Source organism: Bubalus bubalis, chromosome 16, assembly GCF_019923935.1.
Source record: "Bubalus bubalis isolate 160015118507 breed Murrah chromosome 16, NDDB_SH_1, whole genome shotgun sequence".
Taxonomy (NCBI): Eukaryota; Metazoa; Chordata; class Mammalia; order Artiodactyla; family Bovidae; genus Bubalus; species Bubalus bubalis.
The window spans coordinates 70,215,191-70,240,733 of NC_059172.1; the positions used below are offsets into that span (position 1 = coordinate 70,215,191).

A 25,543-nucleotide genomic window follows, 5' to 3' on the forward strand; every position below is an offset into this window, starting at 1 on the left:
GCATCCAATCAGACTCATCACTGTACTGCGTATTTCAAATCCCTTCTTACACATCACCCAATCTCAAGCAACTATCTCAAAAAGGCAATTATCTCCCTCAGATTGTGGTACAGAAATCATGGACCCTAGAAATCAAGTTACTTAAGGTCACAAAGCTTAAGTGGAAAAGAATAAGCTTTGAATTCAAGCTCTGACCCCAGGTTCAATGCCCCTTTCCCTATTCTACCTTACTATTTTTGGTTAGTAAGAGATAATAGTGAAATTAATTTTCCTATTGCTGAGATCACAACGGACAGTTTCAAAGTAATAATAACTCTATATTTTGCACAATTTACACTATTCCATTAATGCAATATTAAGTGGTTGTAATAAATGTCACAAGAAAACTGTGGGTCAGGAAGAAACATGAGGGAAAATGACTCTTAAAACAATGCTGACATCTTTCAGAATGCATATCCAGTAATTAACAAACAAAACCTACATTAGAATGCTTCTTGAATATTCAATTAAATATATATATATATAAAGGCAAATAGTCAGTGTTCAGTTTTGCCAATTTTATTGAACCAATAAAATTCCTACTAATAACAATGAAATAAATTTCTGCAAGTATAAATGTGATACAGTTTAACAAAACCCATTGTTCTGTACCTATAAATAGATTTTTAAAATGTCATAAAAAGTGCAGTTATGAATTGTTAACATGTTAATACACAGTTGCTTTATTTCAAATGTGTTTGCCTTGACTCACCAACAGTTCCTTCTGTAGCTGTTCAAATAATATTACCCATCCCTCCAAAAAACAAAAAGAGGCATTAAAGCACTAGAATATTACATATAAACTGATCCATTGAGGTCAGCTTTAGTCAGAATTGTAAAATCAGCAACATAAGAGAAATAAAACCTAGTTATACATACAAAAAGCTTTCATGGGTTCTATACTCGTCTTAACTGCTGACTCATGTGGAGGGCATAATAGTTGAAAAGGCTTATATGGTTAACTAACTTAGACTACATCTACAGCAGGGTCTGATTTGCCAGAACAAGTTTAAAGTGGCTGTTTATCAAGTTTGTTGTCTTCAGAATTGAAGCTATAAATGTAAGATCACCATTTGACACTGAAAATTGTGTGAATCCTAAATTGCATCAATGATCTATTTGATAAAAGCTTATTCTAATTGAAAACCTTATATAGTAAGAGACTGATAGATATATAGCAGTCTTAAAGATCACGTCATCCGCCTCACATTAGTCCAAAGTCACGTGCTTCGTAAAAAAGAAAAAAATTACAGTAACAAAGCACAGGACTACAAAGGCAAAACATCACAGCTTCTGATTACATGGAATAAAAAGTACCAAGAAACGCAAAAAGATAATTCTGTATTAATACTGATGAATTAAAGAACTATAACAGACATTTCACAGCATGCTACATATATCGCTCACAACTTAAGGATAAAATGATGTCTAAAATTGAAAGATAAGAAGTTGGCAATCTGATTTCATGTGCAATTCAGCTACAAAGTCTTAATATATACATTCATGATGTAGCTGCCCTGCAAAATCAGGTTCTTTTTAAAAAAGAGAGATTTCAAGTTCAAATCCTATTTCATAAGCTAAAGGATACATCCAGTTCTTCCATGACCAGGAAAGTTATTTTCAGGGTTGAAGGAGCTAATCCAAGTAGCAAGGCCATGTTCCACCTGGCCTGACAGGGTTCTGTGTAACCTTGCCCCAACTGTGCATGTGGCTGTTGAGTATTCTATCAGCATGGAGAAGATGCCAAACTGGCTTGTGGTTTGCTTTCTTTGTCTATCTTATCTGATTAAAAAGAGTAGACGTGAAAAGAGAAAAGAGGAAGGGAAAAAATGGTGTTTTCTTTCCAGGGAAGATATATAGATGTAAAGGGAATATCTGCACTAGGTATAGAGTTGGGATGACTTCCCTTGGTGAACAAGGGTAGCATTTAACTCTTTCCCTTTATTTTAGAGAATCAGTAAAATTCAGGAAGGAGAAAACAAGTCTCAACATTACAAAGGAAATTTCTTGGCTACCAACTGATGAATTCCCTTGATCCTACTTTTTGATCCTTCCTTATCAGATTTGGGAATCAGTCGACAACTTGTAAAGACTGATTAACTTAAGAAGGAGATGTATAATCAGTTTCATTCAGTAGGTGTCATAATGCATAAACTTAAGCTAATCAGGATTGATAAACAATACTTTAGCATTAAAGACTAGAGAGCCTCTCTCCTTTTGATTTTTTTATGAAGTTAAACTGAGGAATGCAAAATAGACTGCTTTAGCAAATTTATATACCCAAAATTACATTTATCATAGTTAGACTTACTAACATTTGATGTTGTACTATGAGCTGTAAAATAGGGTGTTTGTTCTAATGGCCATTCTATAGTATGAATTTCATTACTTCAAAGATTTCCACAAGCATTGAGAAGAATCAGGTATTCATCCCCCAACCTGTCCCCCCCGCCCCCCCCACCACCCTCATATTCCTTCTTTTTCAACTCTGGACCTCACGGTGGTGCACTCATAATTAATTTAAAGCTAGAAGGAACATTTTATAACATAGGATTTAAGAAAAACTATTCCTTCAGGCTCTACTTATTCAAGTCTCATTTCTTAACTAGGCATATATTCATTCCTGGGCCCTTAAAGGTATTTACTGGACTGTTTTCGAGTTGGGGTGTTCACAAATGGGCATGGAAGGCACCCGATACCACCACAGATCATAATATTTTAATCTGTACTTTCAAACAGGGTGGGGTTTGTCTTCAGGTCAAACAACTGTCTACAGATGAACACACCCCCCGTTAGAAACCTGACAGCATTCGTCTATGGACCGCGCTAAGCAGGCACTGGCCAGACCAGAAGTGCTGTGGCTTCTTCCCCTTCTGTGCGCTCCCTGTTCCTGGATGATACTGCCAGGATATCCTGGAAGTACGCCAGGGGAATAAGGACTATGAAGGAAGTGCATTCCCTTTTCATCTCACAGCTCATTTTCCCCAGCGACAAACAGGGTAGGAACAGGGGCTCCAAGCTTAGTCCAATGAGGGAAGCTTGATCAAATCCTTAGGTAGCCAATTTTGTGGTATTTTATCTATATTATAAATCCAGTGGGCTTCTGTGATCCAATGGGACTACCTAAACGCCATTTATCGTATGTCCTTCTATTGGAAATACGTTTCAAGGCCCAAATGACACCCATGTCTATGCCAGAAATTTCCTGTTCCACTGATTGGTTACAGATTAGTCTGGACTGCTGGAGAATTTTCACTTTACATTCAAATAACGTGGACTAATGCAGGTATTTACTACCTAATATAGATCCAGGTTAGGATGGCATTTCAATCACTTTAAAATCCTGCTAAATGCTAAATTCTGCATGGTAGAAATAGTTCGATTTCTTATCATGTATAAATATAAAGATTCCTACTTTGATAGAAGGCAAAACTCTTCTATGATTTATTTAAAATATGGAAGTAGTACTTCTGAACAACAGAGAGTGAATCCATGAAAATGGTTGGATACTCTGAGTTTATAGGCTCTTTGGGGATGAGGTAGAGGAGAGCAAGATATTCTGGCAGCTGGGAAAGGGCAGAACAGTATGGGATGGACACAATCACACGTGGTGCTACATAATTTCCGGTAGGGGATCGAGGGCAAAGGTGAGCCAAAATATACCTAGATGATTGAGGGATTTCAAGGGAGTTGGGACAAGTTGTATTCCTCATGAATGGAGAAAAAGTAACTGGGAAAAGTAAATGCTGGTGATGATCAGCAGGTGGCTGGTGATGTCTGGTTTGTGAAACGGCGTTCACACCAAGATGGGCCGAGGGGAGGGGAGGAGAGTGAGCATGGTTGAGGCTGAGGCACTTGGGAGGAAGAATAAGCAGGCAGGAAAGGGTGGGCTGAATGTAGGCAGGAGCTCCCCCAACAGGAAGGGCTCCTTCAGACCGGGTGTGTGATGCTGAGGGCAGCCACGCTAGTAGAGTTATGGTCCATGTGTTCTTTGAAAAACTCTTCCTTCCTCACAGGGCTCTGCCTCGACAGGTACCTCTACCCCTGCGATCCATTTCACTCCAGCTGTTTTTGTTCTAGGTCTCACCTGAGCAGACACTACTGATGAAGCCAAATTAGCATGGAAGTAAGTTCCACATGGAGGGGGCACTGAAGTTCTGTTGACTGAGATGAATACATTCATGTTACAGTACTGTTTTAAGGAAAGACTAATTTGATTCTCAGTCTTCAGATGGATATAATCGGGAAACAGAGTTTATGATGATGGCCACCTAGAATAGGTTCTGACTATGAAATTAGGTAATTTAAAACTCAGTCTGAATAGAGGAGCCACATATCTTTCAGTTTCCTGTTAAATTATACTATTAGCAAATTTCATATACTATTTATATAACATTATAGTTGCATAATTTTCACTCCATGCAAGACCATCTATTTGCATAAAAGAAGAAAAAGTCCCCCTAGATAAAGAGTTTAAGGTCTTGCTTTCCAGAGGAATGATTTAGAATTGTCTTTAAAATACAACATAAAACAAAAATGAAAACCTCATTTTACTAGCACAGTGCAAATAATTTTCATAACATGCACTGAAATTTATTTTTTTCCCTGATGAACTGCCCTTAGAGTTTAAAAGAATCTTATCACCATATAGGCATGTACTCTGCACAAAAATGGTGAACTATTTTTAAGTACACATTTTTAACTGCTGGTTGATAATTTCATTTTGCTGTAGCATAAAAATTTAATATTTTGGATTTAAAAACTCTGTAAGGTGGGAAAAAAGTTGCTTAGGAATAATGTTAACTAGGTTTTAGAAGCATTTGAAATCTTTAAGGGACTTTATAGCACAATTAAAATAGGGGCTCTGGTTCAAATATGATTTTGATATAGAGCTGACATTGAGAGTTCTATTCTAAGACAGTCTTGTGTTGTTATTATTTGGGTTTAAAGCTATAATTACAAGCCAAGACCATGCCCCAGGTTCCACATTAGCCATTTTTTAGTTAAAAGGTACCCCAAATGGGACAAAGGTTCTTCCTGAGACTGAGACAATATCCTTAGCTCAAAAAGGTGAAGAAAGTTACAAGTTGTCCCATCTCAAAAGCCTGCTTTCCTCTAATTATCACGAGTCCATCTGAGGAAGCCGAATCCGAAGGATTTAAGGAGGTACCTGTCTAGCCACTCCCATAGTCAAGGGACTGGGTTCACCATTTACTTTCAGAGAGAAGAGTATTTGGATTTTCTTAAGGTGATCCGAGAAAACTGAGCATTCTAACTCTAGTGGGAAAACTCGAAATTCGAAAGTAAACAGAGAACCATTTCAAGCATATACATCAATGGATTATCAGACTAATTTGAAAATAATAAGCAACGGAGTTAGAGACTTCACATGTGCTTTTTGTTTTTTTTCACGTACATGTGCACATCTCAGTTTGGCACAATGTGAGCCCAAGGGGTAGGTTAGCAGATCGTATAGTCACATCATGACACCAATTGAACCAGAGAGCTCTTTTAAAAAATATCACATTTTAATATAAAAAGCTATACTATAAATTACTACATAGTAAATTCAATACTCTGAAAAAATACCACCCTGGAAAACCGCATCAGAATTTCAAGTTTGCAGCAGCTGAAGTTCACAGCAAACTCGCTGTACAAACGGTATTCACAACCTAGAAGGCTGTGCAGGCTGCATCTTGGCAGGTGCTTTGGCACCTCCAAAGTCAATTTTTCTAGGCTGATTCAGTGAGGTTCATAAATATCTTATTTTTGTTTATAGTTCCAAGTCAACTGATTTTCCTGATTAGTGATAAGATACATCTATGCTAAGCTAAAAAGAAACTTTGCTAGGAAAGAGATCTAGTAAAGGCACTAATAATATTCCCATAACCCAAACTTCAACTACTTACATTTCTGGGGTGGGAAATGCAAAAACAAAAACTAAGTGGCCATTTTAGTTACTTAAACCTTGTTTCCTCTTTTGGTTTAAAGCTCTTATGATGTTCTATGAGAATTTTTCCTCCTTTTCAATATATAAATTATTTTTCAACCTCTAATACAGGTCACCTGCACAAAAACAAAGGGATATTAGCTGAAAGAATTCTAGTTAAAAAAAAACAAAATGTCAAGAGTAAAGGGTATCCTCAACTTGAAAGTTTTAAAATTAGGGAAGTCAAATGGACATGCATGTTGTCATTCGTATTTTGCCATTCCCCTAAATACTTTCTTTGTAGTTAGTACCTATCTATATAATGTGATATGGAATAACATCAACATATGGTATATGCAATAAACAAAACAGACTCGATCTGGCATGAGTTCTTTGAATAATCTTTTTAAATAAACCACCCTGTCTTTAAAAATATTAGCAGTTTTTTTCCTCACATGGAAGATTTCAAACAAGATCCTGGAATCTAAAAATGCAGAACTACCTTATATTCATAGGTGTACAGTCATCTTTCTATTTTCTTACCTAGAACAAAGCCTAACAGAAAGCAACCTAATGGATTGTACCAGAAAAGAATGATAAACGGAAGGGGAAAATGACTGATGAGAACACTAGCCCACAATTCTTTCATGAGAGGAAAGAAAAAGTTAAGTCCTAGATTACAAGTCTAAAATGCGATCTTTGTGGGAATGCTAATGGAAAAATTTATCTTCTTTACTGTGAAAAAAATGGATTTTTTTTTTTAAAAATTAGCATGTTTGTGTAAAATTCAAGTCACTCTTAGTTAACCAAAAAGTGTTTAAGCAGTGCAGTCGTGTCCTACCGGATAGCTGTGAGCATCTCTTTAGGCACTTCACTGGTTCATTAACATAATACAAATTAAAGCTATAAATGTACAGCATTGTGCTCTGTGAAGATAGTCTAATCAAGCAACATAAACCAATGCAAAAATGTGACTTTGGGGATGCTTTTTCCTCCCGTAAGACTTGAGATCTTTTTTAAACCAGTTGTCCAAAGAGATTGTTCTGGGAATGGGGATGCTTTGGCATTGTAAAAGGAACATTGTTCAACCCCAGGAAGGCAAAAGCCTGGTGCGATAAAGAAATCTGAACTAAATTTCTTTATAGCTCTGTGGTAAAAGGACACTTCTGCAGTGACATACATAATAGGGGGAAAGTTTGTTGAGTCTTTTTCTCTCTCTCTCTTTTTTTTACATATTGCACTCTTGGGTTGTTGTTGTTCAATCACATTAATGCATAGAAACACAATTTTTACCTTTGAATAATCAACTGTTTAACCTATCATAAGAAAAACCATGGAAAGTAAGTTCTAGAAGCCTAACAGGAAAAAAATATAGGCATATTAACCTTCCTCTGCTTACTGTAATATAGAAAACACTATGAGAAAATAAAAATGTGCAAAGAAAATTTTTGGTCAGTCTTGTGTGGGTACATGTTTATATGTGCCAACTAAATGAACTGTAAGCAGTCCTGTGAGCACTGATTACTCTGATGACTGAGGATTACTGTCAGTGATAGAAAGGAGTGTGCATAATTCCACTTTGAATATATACATCTGATATGGAAAATGGAAGCTTCTGTTTCAGAAGAGAAAGAAACTAGCTGAATTTGGCATTTCAGTAGCATGCTATAGAATTCATCATGATCAATTTCACATTAAATTATGGACGATGGCTGTATCACATTTCATGTTATCGCCAATAGCAGTAAAAAAACAAACAAATAAAAAAAAATAAACAGTGCCTGACAAATAAACTCCTGGAGACACAGATGCGTGTCCTGTGAGCAGCTTAGTCCAACAGCGCATGCTTTTCCTCCACCAGGTGTAGGACACAACCTTAAAGTTCTAGAATGGCCAGAGGAGGTCATTCATTGCTGAATTCCGATATCTGAAAAACAATTGCTCGAGCAGATTGTAAGCGCTTTTCCTTATTAAAAGAAAAAAAAGGAAAGAACAAAAATACACATACAAACCCCAAAGCACTGAAGTTAAGCATTAACAAACCAGGTTCATGATTTATGATCAGTATCCGAAAACCCAACTACAAACAATGCCAAGTAGTGCTCCTCAGTATTATTTTTGCAATTGTTAGTCATGTTAAGCATCAAGGAAAAGAAAACACATCATTGCACATTACAGCCGCCCCCAAAAAACGGCTAAAACTTTGACACTAGAGAATTGAATAATGTTTGATGCTACATCACAAACAGCTTCTGATGTATATCCTATGTGAAAAGGTCTTTACACATATATGATATCTTCCCTGGGTGATGCTTCAGGTCAAATGCCGAGTTATGGCACGAAGAGCATAGAGAAGCTCAGCTTGCATCCGTGCTTCCATTAGAAGTAAATTGACATGAACCTAGAAATCAAAGTGTTACCGATTTAGTGCCCATTATAAACAACTGAAAAAACTTTAATTTATTTCATATAATCAGACATTCACAAATGTATTCTAACATTAGATATTATACTTTCACCAGTTTTATAGACACACATACAAACACACATGCCTGTGCGTGTTTATGTGTGCACATGATGTAAGACTCATAAGAAAACTGTTCATTAAAAAAATGTGAGCAGTAAAAATGACCCCTAGAATCTTAAAAAGTCCAGTAATTTTCTTAGGAGAGCTGTAAAGCCAGACAATCCTTTGGGTTATAAAACAAAAATAATTTTTGCAAATTACAGTTCTCCTACAAAAAATACTTTATATGGCTGAAAATCAGCCTGTACTTATTCCTTAGAAAGTTCTTAAAAACATTTTTTACTATTTACAGGCATACCTCATTTTATTGAGCTTTTGCTTTAACGCACCACATAGACACTGCTTTTCTTTCTTTTTTCACAAACTGACGAAGGTTTGTGGCAACCCTGCATTGAGCAAGTCTATTGGCGTCGTTTTCCCAACAGCATTTGCTCACTCCTTTGTCACATCTGGTAATCCTCACAACATTTCAAACCCTCCACCACAAAAAAGATTATGACACTGAAGGATCAAATGGTGGTTAGCATTTTTTTATCAATAAACTATTTTTTAATTAAGGTACACATACTGTTTTGTTTTTAAAGACATGATGCTTTATACACTTAATAGGCTACAATGTATTATAAACTCAACTTTTACATGCACTGGGAAACCAAAAGTTCATGTGTCTTGCTTTATTGTGATATTAACTTTGCTGCAGTGGTCTAGAACCAAACCCAGAATATCTTTGAGGTATGCCTGTACATGGGAGAAACCAAGGTGAAAATCTGAAGCTTAAAGCAATCTGAAATTAGTATCTGGTAATTTACTGAGTGGTGGCTAAATTTTGGTTCTGTGTTTTGTCCAATGTGGAGTATAAAGTAAAAGTTTAGCATTGGGCTTTGAAGCACTGGATCTGACCCTGATGCCGGGAGATTGAGGGCAAGAGAAGGGGGCGCCAGAATATGAGATGGTCAGATGGTATCACTGACTCAAAGGACATGAATGTGAGCAAACTCCAGGAAATAGTGAAGGACAGGGAAGCCTGGAGTGCCGCAGTCCATGGGGTCGAAAAGAGTCAGACACGATTAAGGGATTGAACAACTTAGATATGCTTAGCTTGCCTACAGTCTTTCATATACAGCTGTGAACAAGCACCTGGGGGAATTTTTGAGGGGGATTCATCTCACCTGACAGGTTAAAATAAGCACCCCCCCAAAAAAATAAGCACCCACATATCTTCAAAAGCTTTTACAAAGAAGTATGATATATTTAAATTATTTTGATATCTTTCTACAGGTTAGATATATCATTGGATCTATTCTCTTGATGAGTAAGGAGAATTTCTAGATACCACTGAGCAAAGGGAGAAACTGTAATACAAACTTGTAAGTAGAGCATACAGATCTATCAAGGAGAGATGCTGGAGGTAAATGGATGTTTATCTGATGTGTGATTGGCTCTAAGACTTCAAGAAAGACTGCTAGGGATCGAGGTCATAACATTCTCTATCAAAGTCATATAGTTAATTAGTGAATATTAGGACTCTAAAAAGGTTTTCTAACTCTCAAGCTTAGGAACTGTGGTATAAATGGAAGATTCTTGGATTTAAAGGTCAATAGACTCATGATTTAAGGCCATACTTATACTATACCATTATAATGGTCATTTATTAGGTCTTAAATAATGTTTCCTATATATTGATATTTCAATCCAAAAAATTCCTCATATAATAATATACTTGGCTCAAAGGTCTGCATTATATTGTCAAATCACTAAATTACCAAATTGGAATGAGAACTATTGTTCTGATAGGTTAACTATAAAATGGCTAGAATGAAAAAATTCTCTAAATGGATATGTCTTCTGAGCCAAGATCCAATTTTCAGATCCAGTCTTTCAAAGGCCAATGCTAAGCTTTTACTTTATACACCACACTGGGCAAAACACATAACCAAAATTTAGTCACCATTCAATAAATTTGAATTTTAAAACATTGTAAAAAAAAAAAACCCAAACTGATGGCCAAATGATGCCACTTCCAACTTCTCTGATGGTGCTGATTTATTACTATTTTCACATTTAATTTTTCATAATCATTACTCCTTATGTGGAATATATGTCTATGTTAAGTCATGAAACACACCTTTTCTGAGTGTTTGAACTGACGCCAGTAACTATCATACATGCGCTTGGTAGTCCTCTCAGGATAGCAGGTCACTGTCTTAATGTAAACCTTCAGGCTTCGTTCAAGTAATTGATTAACTTCTCCATAATCATAGTCATCATACCTAGAAGCAATATGATGACAAGCTTTAGGATGGCAGAATCAACATTTCTGATTTCTAAAGTTATACCAAGACACAACAATTATCTAGTAATTAAATACCAAAAGCTCATTCATTAACTCCTTTAAATAATAAATGTTTGAGTGCCTACTATAAGCCATGTAGTTTCCATGTACTCCTTCAGGCACTGATGAAGCACAAATGAACAAAATAGACACAAAGCCCTAGTCTCATGGAATTTGAATTCTATTGGAGAAAAAAGAAAAATGAAAAAGAACACCATATAATGTATCAGATGGTGACAACTGCTATGGAGATAAAATACAGCTGGGCTGGGAGGAGAGTTGTGATTTTAGGTAGAGTGGGCAGGAAGGCTTCTCTGAGACTGACATCTAAGCTAATACTGGGAGGAGGAGGAGCAAGTGTGAAACCCTAAGGTAGGAGTCTAGGGTCTTAGTGAAAGTGAAAGTCGCCCAGTCATGTCCACCTCTTTGTGGCCCCATGAACTGTAGCCTGCCAGGCTCCTCTGTCCCTGGAATTCTCAAGGCAAGAATATTGGAGTGTGTAGCCATTCCCTTTCTCCAGGGGATCTTCCCGACCCAGGGATCAAACCCAGGTCTCCTGCTTGGTAGGCAGATTCTTTACTGTCTGAGACACCGGGAAGCCCCTAGTGTCTCAAGGAAGAGGGAATAATCAATTATGTCTGATGTTACTGAGTAGGCAAAGAAGATACCATGGAGAACTGGTCGAGGCAAGGAGCTATGGAGAGGTGAAGGGCAACCTTAGAAAGAGTAGTTTTGTAGTTCTGCTGCTGTGCAGGAGTAAAAGCCTGACACTGCAGTCAGTTCACAAGAGAACAGGGGATAAGAAAATGGTGACAGTAGATATACAAAATGTTTTCAAAGGGATCTGCTGTGCATGGGAGCAGAAGTGTGAGGCAACAGTCAGAGGGAAATGAAGGATGAAGAAAGGATTTCTTTTTTTGAGATGATGAGAGAAATAAAGGCATGTTTACATATTGATGGGAAAGATTCAATTAAGAGAGTAAAGCTAATTATGCAGGAGAGAGAAGGGAGAATTGCCAGAAGAGGGATCTTTAGATGAGAGGAGATGGGATTCTGTGCCCTAGTGCATAGGAGTGTAGATAGTTCATTCATAAGATGAGAGAATAACAGTGTAAACGGGCACAGAAATAGCTATGAGAGTAAATGTAGTGGTGGGAGCTTGTGGGCTTTTTCTTCTGTATTTTTGGTTTATTTTTAATCCAAACATAATACTTAGTTAAAAAAAAACAAACTCTGGGATTTTACATAAGCTTTATTTAGTAGCACCCAGCAGAGAAATATCACCAATTCATTGCCTTAAATATAATATTATTTTGAATATAATATTAATTTATAACATGTATTGAATTAAAATCTATTACTGTTTATTTTTCTTAATTAGGTTGGTATATTAAATTTTAAAATGTGATGATTCTTTCTAGAATAGTAAATGGGCAATAGCGAAGCTACTATTTACCATCATAATAGTATCTTTTAGGTAGAATATTTCATATTAGTTGACTTTTCCAGGAAATTTGGGATTTTTTTTTTAAGTCAAAGTTACAGAAACCACTTTGCTTAACAAATAGAATTCTAATTCCGTTCCATAAGGGCTTTGTGATACTATATCAGAAAGGATACAGTACAGAGTCAATTGAATGTATTCATAACTGGGGATTTTCTCTTTTGGCAGATCTATCTCCATAGATGTCTTCAAAACCCAGCTCAAAAAGGATGTTCTCCAAGAAGAGCTTTCCTGATTACACCATTCAGTCTTATTCACTGCTTCACTCTCAGTCCTCTCAATTCAAACTTTCTAAATTTAGGTGCCACTAATTTATTCTGACTTACAGTTTCATTTCAGTATTCTTACATGAGCTTATGTAAGTTTTATGAAGGCAGACTCTTATCTTAGTTTCATTTATACCCAAATTATACCATACCTTCAAAAACCAACCAACCAACCAGCACTTGCTATAGTTATCTAAGAGGGTATCATGGGCTTCTCCTGTGGCTCAGCAGTAAAGAATCTGCCTGCAATGCAGGAGATACAGGAGAAACGGGTTTGATCCCTGGGTCAGGAAGATTCCCTGGACAAGGGCATGGCATCCCACTCCAGTATTCTTGCCTGGAGAATCCCAGGGACAGAGGAGCCTGGCAGCCTGTAGTCCATGTGGTCGCACGGAGTCAGAAAACGACTGGAGCGACTGAGTACGCCTGCACAATGGCATATCATCTGTACTTCTGAAAGGTTCAGTTCTTCCAGGAGGGATTCTCAAATGGAGAGTTTTACTACTGTCCCCAATGATTTCTGATGTTTTTTCCCTCCTTAGTAAGATTTTACTACTGTATTATATGTGCATATTAAGACTTTTAAACAAAGACAAATGCTCTTCTAGAAAATAGAGTTAATTTTTTATAGTCAGGAGTCTGCATGTAATTTTCTCCCCAGAAGTATATACTCTTTAACAGGAAAAAGGTAAGACTCCTGTCAGAATTTTCATTTAGAAACATGTACAACTGTCTCTATATGGCTTTCCAGGCGGCGCTAGTAGTGAAGAACCTGCCTGCCAATGCAGGAGACATTAGAGACACGGGTTTTATCCCTGGGTTGGGAAGATCCCCAGGAAAAGGGAATGGTAACCCACTCCAGTATTCTTGCCAGAAGAATCCCATGGACAGAAGAACCTGGAGGGCTACAGTCCTTGGGGTCTCAAAGAGTTGGACACGACTGAAACAACTTAGCACACACACACAACTGTCTCTATGATGACCATACCTGATTCCAAACATACAGTGAACGTAGTTAAATAAAGCTCTGCGCAGCATGGTTGTGTCAACATCCTCATGGGTGGCCATAGTGTTATAGGTGAGATTGTAGACCATGCGGAACTTCTCGTCAAGAAGATGTCCGATATCAGAGTAAAGTCTGTTCACCAGGGAGAACCCGTGATTTTCCCAGGTATAGTCCTAAAAGAATAAAATGTATCAAAAATGGTCACTCTCCATTTAAAGTCTATGTTTTTGTGAAGTATAACCACTGAAGCAAGTGGAGATATTTCAAAGTCTGTAATCCTTTCACGGATTCTAAGTTTGTCACTTTACCAAGATTGCTTTACCAACACATCAGTTTGTAGACGGGAGTGTTATCTCCATAGCAGTTGTCACCATCTGATACATTATATGGTGTTTCCTCACTGGGTCCAGGATGAGGGACATTGGTGATAAACTCTGGCTACTTCCCACGGTCATGTACTATGCAAACTACACTCTCATCTGGAAGAACCCTAGAAGGCCCTGGAATAGTCCTACATGACTAAACCTACTCAGTGACACGGGTGGCTAGCAGATCATCTGAAACAAGCACAGAGGAGTCTGTCTTTGATCTCGCCTGCACTGTCTTTATGAACCACATCACTACGGTGGCTCTTATCTAGGGATGGGGAACAGGTGGCCCTTCAGCCCATAATTATAGACATATGGCCTTTCTATAAAAATGCGTTATTATAAATGTGAACATGTCACTCAGTTTCCTCCCTGCTTCTCTCCAAAACATGAACATGATACTACTACCATGCAATAATGCAAGTAACCACATAAAGCAGTTGCCTTTGCCTTCTTGGGGTTGGAGGTAGAGGGGATGCTGAAATACTAATCCATCAACTGGGACGTCAAATTAGACAAGGCTGAAAAGTAGGTTAAATAAAGATATTTATAGATTCTATCAAAATGATCTATTAGTTTCTATAGGAGTCAACTTATTCAAAATTTCACAGTTAAAGTAACAGTATCTCTTCTCCAATTTCTCTGAATTAAAGGCGTCTCATACCTGAGCTCGGAATGTTGGCAAATGTTCCTCCCCTCGTCTGGCAAAGTCTTCATATCCAAAACCAGGGTCTTCAATATATCGGGAGACATCAGATGTTATAATCATGTCATCCTCAAAATCTAAGGACAATAATGAACAATTTGGTGTTAAGGAAACTGTACAGAGTTAGAACAATTAATTAATTGTACTTTCTTCCAATTTTTTACTATAGCTTTTCCAAGGATTTCCATAGTGACAATATTGACTACATGCCTTACATTCACATAAAATACCTTTTGCTCAAGTTTTGAATACAATTTCATTACTAAATGCTGGCAACTGTAACATTTAGCTGTAGCTATTCAGGCAAAAAATTGACTAAATTAAAATATCTAAATATTAGTTTAGTCAAAAAGTTCACTTGGAATTTTCTGTAAGATGTTACAGAAAAATGTAAATGAACTTTTTGGCCTACCCAATACAAACATTTTTTTCCTAAATTTACCTTAAGAAGTTAAAATTTTTTTAAAAAGGAGTTAAAATTAATATTCTGACAAATCTAAAACTTTAATTTTAATTCTATTTAAACAAATATTTCAAACTCTGGACTCAAAGGAAATGGTACTTTGCATATTATCCACATTCTTCTGCTCCTAGGAGATGGATACAAATAAAATACAGAAAATACTATGTTACAGTAATGGAACATCATTCTAATTTGAAAAGCAAAAAACTAATAAATGTTAGTCAACTCTGTTACCAAGCTATAGAATAGTACCCTTGTAGAAAACTTCAAACATTTTCTTCAAAAGACTTGAAAAACTATTCTTAGAATCTCTAAATGGAATCTGAAATGCTTTATCATACTGATCAAACCAAGATACTTGTTATAGGGAAAAATAAGTTTCTATTTCCATTTTAAAACACGGTAAGTCTACAAAAATAACTCAGCCACATACTGAGTCATTTTTCTCTTATCTTCGTGTGACCAGCAAATTCAGTACTGGGAATGGTGAAGAGTAAAGAATGAAACAATTTATTTCCTAATTTATAAATGATGTAGCCTCTTGTTAAAATCAGAATATAACTTTCCACCAAGGTCTAAGACTTGCTTAGTAAATTCAAAATTCACTTTAGAAGGCAAAAGTTCTTGCTCAAGCATCCAAGAAGAGAAAGACTGACATTCTAAAATATACTTTCAATAATAAGAAAAGGGCTTCCCCAGTGGCTCAGTGGTGAAGAATCTGCTTGCCAATGAAGGAGGTACAGGTTCGATCCCCAGTCTAAGGGGATCCCACATGACACGGAGCAACTGAGCCTGTGTATCTCAACTACTGAGCCTGTGCTCTAAAGACAGTGCTGCAATTACTAACCCCGTGTGCCTAGAGCCCATGTTCTACAACAAGAAAAGCCACAGAAATGAAAAGTCTGAACACGGCAACTAGAGAGTAGCACTATTACAATAGCCAGGACATGGAAGCAACTTAGATGTCCATCAACAGACGCTTAGGCAAAGAAGTTGTAGTACATATATACAATGGAATATTACTCAGCCATAAAGGAACAAATTTGAGACAGTGATAGTAAGATGGATGAATCTTTAAAACATTTTAAAAAGAGAGTAGCCCCCACTCACCACAACTAGAGAAAAAGCCTGTGTAGCAATGAAGACCCAGTACAGTCAAAAATAAATAAACAAAAAATTAAAAGAAATAAAACATTTATGTCCTTCAAGCTCTAGTTGTCTTGCTGCTGCTGCTGCTGCTAAGTTGCTTCAGTCGTGTCCGACTCTGTGCGACCCCATAGATGGCAGCCCACCAGGCTCCCCCATCCTGGGATTCTTCAGGCAAAAATACTGGAGTGGGTTGCCATTTCCTTCTCCAATGCATGGAAGTGAAAAGTGAAAGGGAAGTCGCTCAGTCATGTCCGACTCTTAGCGACCCCATGGATTGCAGCCTACCAGGCTCCTCTGTCCATGGGATTTTCCAGGCAAGAGTACTGGAGTGGGGTGCCATTGCCTTCTCTCTAGTTGTCTTAGACAAGCTTTAAAAAATCAATGTCTAGGGAATTTCCTGGTGGTCCATTGGTTAGGACTCTGAGCTTCCACTGCAGGGCACCTGAGTTCAATCCCTGGTCAGGGAACTAAGGGCTTACAAGCTGCCCAGCATGGCCAAAAAAAGATAAATAAATAAATACTGTCTGTGCCATCTTTCACTGCCATTCAGCTCCAAATATTTTCTAATTTCCACTGCAACTTTTTATTTCCCTATGAACTATTTAGAAGTATACTGTTTCATTTCTAAACATCTGAGAAACTTCTAGTTATTCCTTACTGATTTCTAGCTTACTTCTGTTATAGTCAAAAGTTATACTCTGTAAAGTTTAAATCTCTTAAAATTTGCTGATATTTGCTTCATTAACAATATATGGTTGATATTGGTAAATTTTCTATGTGCACTTGAAAATAATGGTACAGGTTGCAGTTTGGGATATAGTGTTTTATTTATGTCAGGTAAAGTATGCTAAATAAGTTTACTCTCTTTTTCTGGATTTTGTGTCCACTTATAGTTATAAAGAGATGTATATTAGAATTTTTCACCCCATGTGACCCCATGGACTGTAGCTGCCAGGCTCCTCTGTCCATGGGATTTCCCAGGCAAGAATATTGGAGTGGGTTGCCATTTCCTTCTCCAGGGGATCTTCCTAATCCAGGAAAAGAACCTCCATCTCTTGCATTGCAGGTGGGTTCTTTACCACTGAGCCACCAGGCAAACTCAAGTTTTTCACACTTACAAAAATTAATGTCTAAAAGTAAATGCATACTATACTAACTTTAATACAATGTTTGCATTTTAAAATATTGGCTTCCCTGGAAGGTTTACCCTACGCTCATTACTTTCCTTTGTCCCACTTGTTTTCTCTAGATGATTTTTTATAAACAACTCTTTTGATTTTAACACCCAAATATATACTGATAACTTCCAAAACTTTATTTCGGGCTTAAAACCCTCTCCTGTTCAACCCTGGCTTTCCAAGTGTGCAGACCAGGAGCATGGGCATTACATGAAGCCATGATTGAAACGTAGCTCCTCAGGTCCTGGCACAGACAGACTGAACACAAAAATCTGCATTTCAACAAGATTCCTCAGTGATTCACATGCATATTAAAGTCTGAGAGGCACCTGTAGCTGTTTCCAGACTGGTGGTTTTGTAGACATCACAAGTCAACATGTCGCAAATATGGCTGGTTACATGATCTTTAAGGCTGGAAAGGTCATCATGATAAGGTCTCTATCTACCTAATCAGCTTCCTGTTCACAATACCAACCTCATGTGTCACATCCTAACAATGCAGAACCAATTGCTCCTGCACCCACCATCCTGTTTCCTCACCACTGTGTGCTGGCTCAGGCAGGTGTGCTATTTACCAACTCCCCCCTCTCCCCCCCAGCCACTGCCTGACTCCCTTGCACTCAAGTCTCTAAGGTTTAGCTCAGAGCCAAGCGGCTAGAGGAGGTCTCTCCCTAGGACCCCTTCTGTGCACATTCCTAACTCTCCAACACTGCTCCATTTACTCCTCACATTCTGCTTCATATTGCATTTCTTTCTCTCCCACTAGCAATGAGAGCCTGCAGAGGGCAGCAATCACGTCTCACTTAGCTTGGAAGCATTACTGCCTACCACCCTGCTGAGACTACGTAGAGTACAATAAATGTCTGAATAGCAAACCAATAACTGAAACGCTTCTTTATATTTGGGATTTCCTGCTGGTCAGAAGTTCTGAGAAATCATTATTAAATATACTCAATTTGGTAGATAAAATCTTTCATAAAAGAAATCGCTGGGGAAATGATAAAAGAGGGATCTTGCTCTTCCTGGTAAAATTTCTGAAAGCTATTGGTCAATGTCATATTTAATATTAACAAACCAGTCACGGCCAAATCAATTACTCTCAGGATTTATGAGACTGACTAACCTTACGACTAGTCATTTTGAAGCCCTCTTTTAAACCTACAGAGCTCTACTTTAAAAATAAATGTTATGTAGATTGATGAGTTGGAAGGGTTTAAGCTTTCAAAGTCTACTGACTCCATGCTATTTTAATAACATGTACTATGTGGTATTTAGTATCTTTTTAAGTTGTAATTGAAAAGTTTCCCTCCTATTTAAAAGTCTCTCAGAGTATTAGGAAAAGAAATATATTTTAAAGACTAAAGCAAAGAAGCCTTTTGATACGGAAAAGCCTAATCAAAAGGCTTTTTTATACAGGATGAATTTTTTAATACATTTTTTTAATACAGGATGAATTCCTCCAAATTCAACCTAAGAAAATGACCTAAATAATACATTTTTATATAATTCCAAGGTTTCTGCAAAGAAATGCAAATACAAGTGCAATGTAACTTTGGTGTAACTTTAGAAATAATCTGGAAAAAAGCAGCATTGTGAGAACAATCCTCCCACATACTCCACACCCACGAAAAAGGAAGAGATATTTCTTACAAATTACATCTATTGAAACAGGATTTTACTTATCATTAAAGAAAAATCACACAAGTAGGATGGATTAATCTTATCTAACTTTATAAGCAGTTGGTCTGCTCTGAATAACATTTTATCCAGGATAAGAGCATGAACTACATACACAGCTGAAGTACCTCTCAATTGGATTTGAAATATATTCAAAGATGCAGCAACACAAGAGGGGAAGCAATAGCATCAGCATCAGGTAGAAGAGAACTAAATGAAAGGAACACGATAGTGGAATCATTCCATTATCCATATGGAAAATACTGAAGGTGGTCTGAGGTGGTCAGTCAGGGTTCTAAGAACAATAGGGACCTTCCCAACCCAGGGATGGAACTGGGTCTTCTGCATTGCAGGCAGATTCTTTATCGTCTGAGCTACCAGGGAAGTCAAAGGCAAAGAGAAAAGGCAAAGATAGTGAAATAGAAAAAGCACCTGAATGAGGAAATGAATGAAAAGTATCTCCAGAGACCACAAAAAGACTTTCTTTCTTCTCCTTCTCAAAGCGAGTGGTCATTTCTTCCTGAGACGCCTCTTCATCTTCCCTTTCTTCTTGAAGCCTTTTCATTCTTTCCATTAAGGCCTCTAGCTCACTTAGAGAATCGACAATCTGGAGCCAGAGAAGATAATATTGGGTGTTATTAACATTAAAAGTTGTTAGGGTAAATGTCTCCATCTCCCAATATCACCTTATGTACAGCGGCACTAGCATAGCCATTAATTTCCTAAGTGGGCTTTCCATTAACTCCAAAGAAAATCATATGGCAAAATCGAACATTTTCAGAGGTACAGTGTTTCTGCTTCAGCTATAAACACAGAAAGTTTATATGAATGGATTTATTTCATCTAGAATTCTACTGGGTTGGCCAAAAAGTTCATTCAGGTTTTCCCATAACAGCTTTCAGAAAAATGCAAACAAACTTTTTGGCCAACCCAATACAACAAAATTTGATATATATTAGATTATATTATTACTTGTTTCTAAAACTGGGGCAGCCTTACAAGTCTTATGATTTGTAATTGCTTTAAAAGCCTCCTTAAGACAATTCAGAACTTCAGCAACGGGTTAAATTTTTAGGGTAATAAAAGATTATACAAAATATTTCAAGCATATAATATCCCGTTTAAGCAGATAATTTCTCTGGATGTTGTTAATGTAGCAAGTTTAAAGGCAAAGTAGTAAGACAAACAGTTAAGAAACGAACCCCGAAGTTGCTGCCTGTAAGGGATGCATTCTCTATGTTGTTGTCATTAGCGAGATCACACACACAGAAGTTGTTGACTGGTATTAGCCTGAATCCATTGGAGATTTCTGGATCTCTTTCTGGATTGATGCCACTACCAAAAACAAAGCTTGCCAAAGCGTGATAATGAGCCAGTAGGACCACAGCATGTACCAGTTCAGGCAGAGACCAATTATTTTCTCCAGTTTTGACAAGTTTCTGAAATGAGAAAGCCAATCAAGAATAAAAGTGAAAATCATAGAATATTACAAAGCAATTTCAAAAAGTATGGAAAATGTATAAAATTGCATATTTCCATTTATAGTAATAATACTAAAAATTCCATTTAAACTGTTTCATATATTAAAGATACAGCTTTGGTCAAACAATATTACATTAAACTTATCAAAACTAACAATAGAATTACATTGTAGCTTCTCTGAAATTCCTTATACATATACTGGAGTTTCTGTTTCCAAGCATTTTTCTATATTATGCTATTTTAATAAGGTATTTTAGAGAATCCAAGAACACTGATGCTAGAAGGGACTTTAAAGTTTCTCTAGCAAGACCACTTATTTGAAGGTTTTAAAGGTACAGACTCTACCTTAAAAATAACATAAATATTTAATTCAGTAGGTCAACTTTTAATTGTCTTGGATATCGTCTCTGACAGAGGAAGAACCTACAGCAGATGATAGACACTGTAGAAAACTACCTCACATTTGAAGGGACATTTAAAAAAATCTGCTCTATTTAAAATGGATAACCAACAAGGTCCTACTGTACAGCACAGGTAACTCTGCTCAATGTTATGCAGCAGCCTGGATGCTAGGGGAGTTTAAAGGAGAACGCATATGTGTATATGTATGGCTGAGTCCCTTTGCTATCCACCTGAAACTATTACAACAATGTTAACTGGCTATAATCCAATACAAAATAAAAAGTTAAAAAAAATAAAAATATCAGAGCACTTTTTTTACATGCTATTTTACTGGATCCTCCAGATGAATGGGCTTCCCTGATAGCTCATCTGAAAAGAATCCATCTGCAATGCAGGAGGCCCCAGGTTGGATTCCTGGGTTGGGAAGATCCGCTGGAGAAGGGGAAGGCTACCCACTCCAGTATTTCTGGCCTGGAGAATTCCACAGACTGTATAGTCCATGGGGTCACAAAGTGGCCATGACTGAATGACTTTCACTTTCACTTTTTCCAGATGAATGTTGGAATCATAAGTGAAGCCATTAAACACAGTAATCATTACAATTCCAGCTATTAATCCATTCAAGGTTTTCCCCATCAATCTTTATCTAATTAATCTTTCAGTGTGTGTATGGGGATCTGTTCTCAAATCTAAAACTTTCACTTGGCTCACTTCACATCTAAAAACTAAAACCAAAAAACTGCTTTTGCTTTACTCTCATTATTTAACTACATACAAATTTAATACATTACCAAAAGCTCAGGGGGGAAAAAAAGGAAAATCAATCATATTCTACCACTTTATGTAACTTTTACATATCTTCTTTTTTCAAAGTATAATTAAATAATCAGAGTATACATCCATTTTTCTCTGCTTTTCAAACTTTTTGAAAAATTTGATTTTCATGAGGCTCCACTGTCTTCAATTAATTATTAAGCATGGGCATATTGTAGCCCAGAACTACAGTTACATTTCCTTACACATGTAAATTGCTTCTAAATTTCTATTTGCTATTATAAATTAGCACATTTTTGCTATAGCTTTGTTCATATTTTATAAACAGACCCTAATAGATAATACAAATCTGAGAGTACACAGACTGACCAAAGCTAAGTTTGGTTTAACTGGGCAAATAACTAACAAAATGAGGGGAAAAACTAAACCAAGAACATTTCTAATGCATTGGAAGAAGGGATTTTAAGTACCTAAGGCTTCTGCTGATAATCATTTAGCTGATGACTCCTACTAACTGAATAGTGCCAAGCATGGTGCGAAGCATTAATTCAACAACCTCATCCTGGAGGCTTTTAACAGATGCTGCTTTTGAAGGGCAAGTGCTCCAGCCAATCACAGTTCTCTTTCTTATCTAAGTTCTAGTGTCTAGAAGCATGTAAGTATATACACATCAGTTGGCAAATCACTTTTATCTGAAAAATCATTTTTTCAAAATCTTAAAATTATGAAATGTTAGAACTGCAAAGAGTTTAGAACTCATTAGGCATCTCATTTATAGAAGGGTGAACTACCAAGGCCACAAAAGTTAACTTACTAAAGGTCACCATACTTTGTAGTTAAGAGTTAAAGACTAGAACCTATGTATGTTATCCTCCTAATGCATTTCTTTGTTCTGCCTACTGCTTGAAAATAGAAATCAAACTTTTCTTATAGCTATTTGCTAATTACTGATTACTTAAAGAGAAGTGGGCTTTCCTGGTAGTTCAACTGGTTAAGAATCCACCTGCAGTGCAGGAGACCCCTGTTCAATTCCTGGGTGGGGAAGATACACTGGAGAAGGGATAGGCTACCCACTCCAGGATTCTGGCCCAGAGAATCCCACGGACTGTATAGTCCATGGGGTCACAAAGAGTTGGACATGACTGAGTGACTTTCACTTACAGAGAAGTATTCACTTATATTTAACTTAAACCCAATGACTTACATTTTCTACACATTTCAATACACTATTTTTTTTTTCAAATTCCTAACATGCAAGTATTTCAAAGTAAGTCTTAGGCAAAATACTTAACTGAAAATAACTCTAAGAATCATTAGTAAAATTTCTTTCTCCCCTAAAGAAATACTCAGTACCTGAATGTGCTCTTTTGTGATCAGCCAGGGTCGGTGTGCTAACAGCTTGTTTATTTCATTAAGATTTTTCAGTCTTTGTGGTACATATTGCAAACCATTCAACCATTCAGCAATACCTCCTGTCTTTAAAAATTCATCCACATGCATGTTTATTAAGTAAGAACACTGATGTCTAGCTGCAGCCTACAACACAAAGAAAAGATTTGGTGGATAAAACAGTCATGGTACGGTTTTATTCTACAATTACTAGGACAGTCATTATGGACTCCGTGGGAGAGGGAGAGAATGGGGAAATTTGGGAGAATGGCATTGAAACATGTATAATATCATGTATGAAACGAGTCGCCAGTCCAGGTTCGAGGCACGACACTGGATGCTTGGGGCTGGTGCACTGGGATGACCCAGAGGGAGGGTATGGGGAGGGAGGAGAGAGGAGGGTTCAGGATGGGGAACACAGGTATACCTGTGTCGGATTCATTTCGATATTTGGCAAAACTAATTCAATATTGTAAAGTTTAAAAATAAAATAAAATAAAAAAAATAAAAAACAAACAAACAAAAAAAGTTCATTTTTATAGCTAATAATTCTTTTCTTAGAGAATGCTCTTCCTAAAACTTTCATCACAATGTTGTCATAGATTCTTGAATTGATACATAAAGCTGACATATAAGTAAATGTCACATGAAGCCAATTACTTCCTCATCCAGAAGTGGTAGGGGTCAATCTAGAACCCATTTTCTATTTATGTGAAGGAAGTATATGTTCATTTCATTATGGTAAGTAAGATCAACTATATTCTATTTAAAACACAATAAAATCTGATTAACTTGTACCAATTCAGAATATATACTAGTTTGAGTATTTTTCTTATTCCCTTTGAGATAACTGTGAATCAGCCTTATCTGTGCCCATCCTCCTATTGAGATGAAACTGAAGCTCACTGACCCTTTCTTTCCTAGGCAAGCCAGAATCAGCCTTGATAAACTGGTAAATCCAAGAAAAACAGACTTTTCACCGCTCGTTTCCTCAGGGCTGCTTCTCAGTTAAATAGTACTGTTTTACTCTGTTTTCCACATCCTATTTCTTTGTTGGTGACCATTCTAAGTTGGCTTTCAGACTTAGTGTCGTCAAAACCTTAAGCTGAGTAATCTTAGTCAAGTTCATCATTTAATAAAACACAGGATGCAGCCCTTTTTTGTTGTTTAAAACTTCAGTGAGAGCATAAACAAATTAAACTTGATAAAAACTAACTCCTGGCTGGCTTTGATCACTCTGCCAGCCCAGATGTTCCCCTAACTTCTCCAAATATATTGCACTTGCATCTTGTTCTTTTCTCCAGCAACAGTCCAACTGTAGCACTGTTTCTACCTTCTTACTCCTGCTGTCCATCATCCCAATTTCTAATTAACTAGTTAACTAGCTTGCACCAAGTACTAAACTTAGTAGTAGTATAACTTATTTAGGAATTCTTCTCTGACAGAGTCGCCTAGGGCTAATACTTTGCTCTTATTTAGCCAAATTAGTGATATTCTTCATGTACAGAATGACTAAATAAAAAAGTCACAACCAACCTGTTTTATATTAATACTGAAAGAAAACTATCAGGAGTAAAAGGAAAATTTGAGGGACACTAGGAACATTACTTCGGAGAAGGCAATGGCACCCCACTCCAGTACTCTTGCCTGGAAAATCCCATGGACGGAGGAGCCTGGTGGGCTGCAGTCTATGGGGTCGCTGGGAGTCGGATACGACTGAGCGACTTCACTTTCACTTTTCACTTTCATGCATTGGAGAAGGAAATGGCAACCCACTCCAGTGTTCTTGCCTGGAGAATCCTAGGGACGAGGGAGCCTGATGGGCTGCCGTCTATGGGGTTGCACAGAGTCGGACACGACTGAAGCGACTTAGCAGCAGCAGCAGGAACAGTACTTTCGACCCTATAAACATCTTTAATCATGAGATTAAACATGGAAAACTTTACTAATAATTAAATCAGAAACATTCAGTATATTATGTGAGTTACAACATTCAAAATGTAACCAGTGGATTTGAAATCCAAAAGGTCACAAGCTTCTTGAGTTGTTGTTTCCGTGCGATTATACTTAGCTCTGCACCACAAGTAATACCAGCAGGGAGAGGGACTAAATGGGGACCAAGTCACGTGAACACAGGAACTGTAAGTGAGCATACCATGATGGCGATGTAGTGCCGGTGCGGTAGAGGAAGGGGCCATCCATGCGCAGCATGTAGAACTGGCTCCTCAGGAAGGACTCCAGGTACTGCGTGTGCAGGCTCATGACCTGGGTGATGTTATCCAAGCGACCGGATGTAGAGTATTCTTCCACAAGAAAGTTAGTACGTTCATCCACTGTGTTTGCCTGGACAAC

General features: G+C 37.2%; 1 protein-coding gene across 1 annotated transcript; it reads right to left on the bottom strand.

Moving 5' to 3' along the window:
* Nucleotides 1-542: 542 nt before the first annotated feature.
* Nucleotides 543-25,543, bottom strand: SESN3 (sestrin 3). Its single transcript, XM_045163010.1, is given in 9 exon segments — nt 543-8,369; nt 10,621-10,765; nt 13,586-13,776; nt 14,636-14,754; nt 19,577-19,751; nt 20,347-20,583; nt 23,156-23,338; nt 25,347-25,381; nt 25,384-25,543. Coding segments are annotated over 9 exon segments (1,242 nt in total). The 5' UTR covers nt 25,454-25,543; the 3' UTR covers nt 543-8,282.